The 6,837-nt window shown below is 35.8% G+C and overlaps 1 protein-coding gene across 3 annotated transcripts in view; it reads left to right on the top strand.

Annotated features, from left to right (window-relative positions):
* The window catches only part of LOC106880552 (uncharacterized), a 64,101-nt gene extending 57,270 nt beyond the window's left edge, over positions 1-6,831 (top strand). For all 3 annotated transcript variants that reach the window (XM_052967289.1, XM_052967288.1, XM_052967287.1), the window contains 3 exons: positions 2,075-2,180; positions 3,547-3,694; positions 6,649-6,831. In XM_052967289.1, the coding sequence (XP_052823249.1) occupies positions 2,075-2,180; positions 3,547-3,694; positions 6,649-6,788 (394 nt within the window). In that variant the 3' untranslated portion in view covers positions 6,789-6,831. The remainder of the gene's footprint in view (positions 1-2,074; positions 2,181-3,546; positions 3,695-6,648) is intronic.
* The last annotated feature ends 6 nt before the right edge of the window (positions 6,832-6,837 follow it).

Below are 6,837 nucleotides of genomic sequence, written 5' to 3'. Positions count from 1 at the left end.
GAAACTTCATTGACTTTCATATATTTATATTGATATACATATATATATGTGTGTTTGGGTGCGTGTGTGTATATACATCTCTCTATATAAAGATGATGCATAGTCTAGACGGCGTTTGTAGATTTCATTATTCTCTTTAACCCGGGCAACGCCGGGTATTTCTGCTAGTATATATATATATATATATATATATATATACGACGGGCTTCTTTCAGTTTCCGTCTACCAAATCCACTTACAAGGCTTTGGTCGGCCCGAGGCTATAGTAGAAGACATTTGCCCAAGATGCCACGCAGTGGGACTGAACCTGGGACCATGTGGTTGGTAAGCAAACTACTTACCACACAGCCACTCCTACGCCTACATGTAAATTTTGTTTTTCTTTGAGAAATATTAGGCAAATTTCACCAATAAAAATTATATTGTACAGTGCATTTTATTTTGTAGACTATTAAAGTTTGATGTGATGGGTTTTTTTTTTCTCTTTCCAATTTTGAATGCAGTCAGATAATTTGTGGTAGTGTTTATATATTTGTTTTGTGTTTTTTTTCTCTCCTACTGAGTTTGCTGTGAGTTACAAATGGTTTTGATGCCTTTAATTTATGCTTTTAATGCTAAAGCAAGGCATTAGTTTTCAAATTTTTGTTTGTTATTTAATCTAGGTCTACATATAATTCTGAGAAAGGTGCCAGGTAGTTGTGGAATGTGCTACAAAGAACAGCTGAATCTCCCTTAAGCACACCTTTTTGCTTGAAAATGCTCATTTTAATTTGGTTTTTCTTTTTTTTTTTTTTTACCAAAAAAGGCTTCTTTTTAAGTGTGTAGTGTAAAAAAAAAATTTTTAATTGGCCAAAATCAGTCAGAGTGGGATGGAAAAAATATAGATTTCAAAAAAATATTTCTCATAAAATGTTTTCCCCCATCATTTCCAAGGTTGTGATGAAAAAAAAAAAGGGGAAATCCCCATCAGAACAGAAAATCCAACATGTGGGTGTCCTGATTTGAAACTGCCATTTATAGCCATTTTTTATAGTCCATTAAAATTTTATTGAAAGGGTAATCATGTCCTAAAATTTCAGGATATATTGAGTTCTATACCTACTAGAAATGTACCAAAACTCAAGTCCTCTTGGATCTAGCTAAGTTTGAAAACACCATGAAATTGATTGTTTGTTACATGTAACAAAATAGGCTTTACATAAATATTTTTTTCAAATTACTCTCTCTTTACTCTTTTACTTGTTTCAGTCATTTGACTGCAGCCATGCTGGAGCACCGCCTTTAGTCGAGCAAATCGACCCCAGGACTTATTCTTTGTAAGCCTAGTACTTATTCTATTGGTCTCTTTTGCTGAACCGCTAAGTTACGGGGACGTAAACACACCAGCATCAGTTGTCAAGCGATGTTGGGGGGGGGGGAACAAACACACATATATATATACATATACATATATACGACAGGCTTCTTTCAGTTTCCGTCTACCAAATCCACTCACAAAGCTTTGGTCAGCCTGAGGCTATAGTAGAAGACACTTGCCCAAGGTGCCACGCAGTGGGACTGAACCCGGAACCATGTGGTCGGTAAGCAAGCTACTTACCACACAGCCACTCCTGCCCAAAAACAACATGAAAAAAAAAAGGAAACTTCTATGCCATGAACACTTAATTTGTGTAATTTGAAGATGATTATTACCTCAGTTTCAAAGATATGACATCACAAATATGACTAATTATTCGTTTAGGTCAATTAGGCAAGATTTCAAACAATTCTTTCGGCTTTGCAGCAAGCATCAAGCCCAACCAGCTTACCTTTGGTGTCTTAAAAATATGAAGCAGACTTCAGTATTTTCTTTGAAAAAGTCGAAGTATTTAAGTGAAAAGAGACCAGTATAGTGTTAACTGTATGAGAAAGTAGAGTGTACTTATGTGTTTTATAGGGTCAGCGGCTGTTGTGGGCTGAAGTAGTTTGTGACCTGAAGTGAAAGGCTGGCCTTTGAGATGCAGTTTTAACTATGTTATTGATTTATGGTCAAATACAGATTCAAATAATTGAAATCTATCAATTTCTTTGTCAGGTGTCCTTGGAAGAAGAAAGACTATCCCTATGCCTATGATACTGTGGTTCGTAAGAAGCATGACAGAAGACTGTTAAATGGATATGCATGTCAAGAATGTGTTGAAGTAAGTTGACAACATAGCTTTACTAAATTCTCATTTGAAATATCTATTGGTAATTCTTGACTGTGTGTGTCATCATCATTATTTTACATTTGCTTTTCATACTGGTATGGGTCGGATGAGTTGTCACATTCTGATTAGTTCTTGCTTGGAGTCACTACCTTCCTAGACAGGTTTGCAGACCACATGCTCTTTCTATCACCAACCACTTTACAGAGTGTATTAGATTAATTTTGTCATGGCACCAGCACAAGTAAGCTCGCCATGCCTTCAAGAAGACTACAGGGGTCTGTTAACCCTATGTTTTCTCCACTTGTTCTGCAACTACATTGATATTGGCACAAGTTGCTTTGTACTGTGCAAGACAAATATTCACAGCTCAATATTGACACCATGTGTTCCAAATGTCGTTAATATAGTGGATAGAATAGAAAGCATTTGCAAAAGTGAGATAGAGAAAGGGGTACCTGAGTGTGAAGAGAGAAACGGTAGTTGAGGTGACCATATGGAAGTGAAAGCAGAAGATGGACTTAGGTGAAATTGAGAAAAGCTGTGAAGGAAGACACAAGTGATTAAGAAAACAATGTAGATGATAGGGAAATGGGAGAGACATTGATGACAGAGGGCAGTGAGATAGAGTAAGAAGTATGAAAATGCTTGGTGGTAAGAGGATGTAATTGATGTCAATGAGTGACCTTAGGGAGGTGGGGTAGCAGCTACAGGTATCAGCGGGGCGATATTTGCTGGTGTGGGAGAGTACAAGTAACAAATAGTCAGGATAGTGCTAGAAGAAAGTTATGTCATTAAGGGAATGTAATGGATGCTGACAGATTCAATGCAATTACTTTTTCACTCAGTAAGTTAAATGGTGATAAGTTGGGAATTACATGTAAATAGATCTCAATGTTTCTCTCATTACATGGGTGGCATAATATAGTGAACAGGCGGGGCAATAAATAAGGGTGTAATGAAAAGGCAAGAGAACAAAAAATAGAGACATAGGTACAAAATAGGCAAAGGCCCAGGTGTAGAAATATTTTACATATTCCAGCTTCCATTATTACCTAAATTTTATCACATTTTGTCATACTTTCACAGATGGTTGGAACTTATCTCACACAGCATGTTGCTAATTGTCACAGTCCTTTGTCGTCTCCTTCATAAGATACAAAATTGTGTGTTTGAACATACATGACTACACTAGTGATGTTTTTATTCGAGAATGTGTATGTGAAGATGTGTCTTTACATGTGGGGACATAATCCCTCTGATAAATAAACCTCTGTAATAGACATGTTATCGCTCTCTCTCACATTTACATGCTCTCTCCGCTTCTTTCTTCCATTATTAAAATTTTCTCTGGTTTCAGTATTACAAAACAAAAGGTCTCTCTGATGAGGAAATTAGCAAACAGATTGGAGATTGTTCAAAGCACAGAGCAAAATACAAACCTCCCAACACACCAGAACATTTTTGGTCTGTTGGATTTCCTGATACAGAAGAATGTGAAAAAAGAGGTAACAAAACTTTATATTTCCCACTTACCCAAAACCAAATTATTCCCTGTTGTTTGTTTACTTACCATTATAAATTGTTATATCACTGAAAGATTGGGTGTTTTGTTTGATTTGTGACACATTTCTGGCAATACTGTAGCACATGGTAGAATTCTCCCCAGATATTTAACTGCAATTAGATCTTAACATAGCGATTTACTAACCTCCATCCTCTATTCATACAATCAGAAATGCTATTAAAATCTTTCATTTCAGGTATGAAGTGCTCCATACATAGTTAGGGCTTTTCTGTCTAATACTTCTGTTTAATTTTTTTCTACTCTACTATTCCAGCACTATAATGCATAATAGCAACTACCCACTTGTTGATTGCATTTATCATCCTCTTTGAATTAAATTTGAACTTCATTAAAAGCTTTAATCTTTTCAAGCATATTATTTTCACTTTTCCTTTGATTTCTTTATGCGTAATGTCATAGAATTTCAGTTTATCTTGATACTTGTATCCGTTGTCATTGGGTTCTAAAATCTATCCATTAAAAGAACTCTGTTCTGTCTCTTCATTGTTAAATTCCATTCCAGTATCACTGCAGCACAACTTTATTGTTTTAACAAATGAATTACCTTCTTTTAACTTTGCAAATATCTTCAAGTCATCCATGAATAACAGATGATTTAGAGGGGGGTTCATTTCTCCAATGTTTATAGCTCATGCTGACTTTACTAAGTTTCGCTGAGATAGGTATTAACATAAATAACAAGAGTAAGAAAATGTCACCCTGTAAGATATCACTTTTAATGACAACACTTCCCACTGATTTCATGTTCACTATAAAGTTTGTTTTGCAGTTTGTCATAGTAACATCCAAGATGTTGATGAGGTTTGCTAAGTATTCTGAGTAACATCGCAATCCAAGAGTGAGACATCATGTCATAGGCCTTTTTTTATGTTGATGCATACAATGCTCAGATTAGTCTGTTATTGTTGTCATTAATACTGTCATTGTCTTTGTGATCATATTTCATATTGGTGTATCAGTCTTTTGTCATCTTTCCTTTGAGGTCTTTCTCCTGAGGTTTGACCTTCTGCTGTAGGTATTCTCCACAGATAGCATACAGAACCTTCCATGTCTTATATCCTTACTAGTACAGTCAACTCCTCTAGATGGAATTGTTAGCATGTCTTGCAGTACCTTTTGTGACTTTTGCTAATGAAAACTGATAAAAATGTATCTCTGTATTAAATAGCTTATTTGAGATTAAAATTTATAAGTAGTTACAAACATATTTTTAGTAAGTTTATATTTAACCTTTCTGTAATGGTAAATCCTGTAGTTAAACCTCAGTACTATTAGCAACCAAAATGAAATGTCTGCCAACAATGAACCTCCTAGTTAAACTAGTTATATCAGCAATCAAAATGGAAAATTGAATCAACTAGTTTTGTTTTGTCTTAAGTGTCATTAGTTATTCACTTACTTTCGTCTGCACTGTGAATGAATACCTCCTTCCATGACATCATTCTTTGTTTGAGGACTCGGATGATGTGTTTAAGAGTTGCTGACAAGTCTAGTGTGGACATAAAACATTTTGTTGCATGCTGAGCAGATGTGATGAAAATTATGTATTCATTATGCTGAATAGCTCCCTCTTCAAGCTCCCTGAATAACTTCCTCTTCAAGCTCTACTTGCATAGCTTCCTCTTCAGTACAGCGTGTCCCATCCTGGTTTTGCTCAGATGTAATGATACCTTTCCTAATAAGGCTGTGTCAGCTAGCTCAACTGTAAAGCTTTTTCATGATGTTGGATTGGTGCTGAAATCTCATAAGAAGTTGAGTGTCCTTACTGTGTTTGTACTGTTCATCAGCCAATCATTCTTCCACTCAATTAGTTGTAGAAAAGTTATTTCAGAAGCTGTTCCTTATCCATTCTGGCAAGGTGATCAGACCAGCATGATTGGGATCTGTAGAAAAGTGTAGATGCTTAACAATAGTATGCAATTGAGAAGCTCAGTGTTTATAACCTTGTCTTATCAATACATGTGCAGCTGGAACTTCTTGAAATTTTTGGTGAGTCTGCTGTAACTTATTTACATCTCACTAATATACACCAAGTTGGCAGACAATGGCTCTGTGGACTTTTGACTTTGTTTGGAGATTGAGATTGTTCCTTTCAGATGTTTTTGTAAAAGTCTATCAAAGGTGTTGCTGGCTTTGGCATAAACTTTGTCATTGATGTTACCGTTTCTTGAGAGAGTGCTGTCAAAGTGTGCGAACATGTCAACTACCATTAGAGTCTAATCCTTGACTGTGATTGCAGGTGTCACACACTCTTAGTGAGAGACTGATTAGTAAAGGACTTGAGTTTTCTTTGTGCTCGTGGTAAAATTGAAGTTACCAGCAGAACCTAAACATCAATTGTTGCATTTCAGGCTCTGAACCTGTGATGAGAGCACAGTCATTCACAAGCCAGAACTCATAGCTTTAGCTTAGATTCAACCCAGAATCCTCTCCAGTTGAAAATCCTACTTTCTGTGCAATAACTTCTGGCAAAGTCATTGTACCTGTCCTGAAGCACAGTGGATAGCATGTCTAGAAGCATAATACTGAGAAAATATGGATGCCAACACATAGCTTGCTGAAACTATACACTGTGTTGGTGTCCCATTTACAGGGTCAATTTCATATGTAACTAGGTCTGACCTAACACTACACTCTATGGATGTGTTTAAGTTTGTCCTATTATTGCATTCTTTCACAGCAATTGAGAGAAAAGAAGTGAACCCAGATGAGACTTTAATGAAAATGAAACTTGACAGACATTTCTTCCCGGTTACTGAGATCTTTGTGGTTTAATCCACTGCCAAGTTTGACAGTGAGGTTAAACATATGTTTATAAAATATTGTTGTAACCCTAATTACAAATATATATGATTTTGCTTTTTGTGGCTTTAGGATACTTTACAACAGAAAGCAAACCATCTAAAGGCAAAAACCATAAAAAAGAAACAGATGTCAAGGAAAAGAATGGTGAATACAGAATGACACAACTGTTGAATTATTTGGATTCGTCTGGAAGTGAAGAAGATGACTAAAACACTTTTCGCCATTCTACTTGGAGAGATTTATATATATATATATATA

The sequence above is a fragment of the Octopus bimaculoides genome, chromosome 4 (assembly GCF_001194135.2).
Source record: "Octopus bimaculoides isolate UCB-OBI-ISO-001 chromosome 4, ASM119413v2, whole genome shotgun sequence".
NCBI classification, from domain to species: domain Eukaryota; kingdom Metazoa; phylum Mollusca; class Cephalopoda; order Octopoda; family Octopodidae; genus Octopus; species Octopus bimaculoides.
The sequence above is the reverse complement of the archived record's forward strand: the minus strand, read 5'-3'. Positions and strand labels throughout refer to the sequence as shown.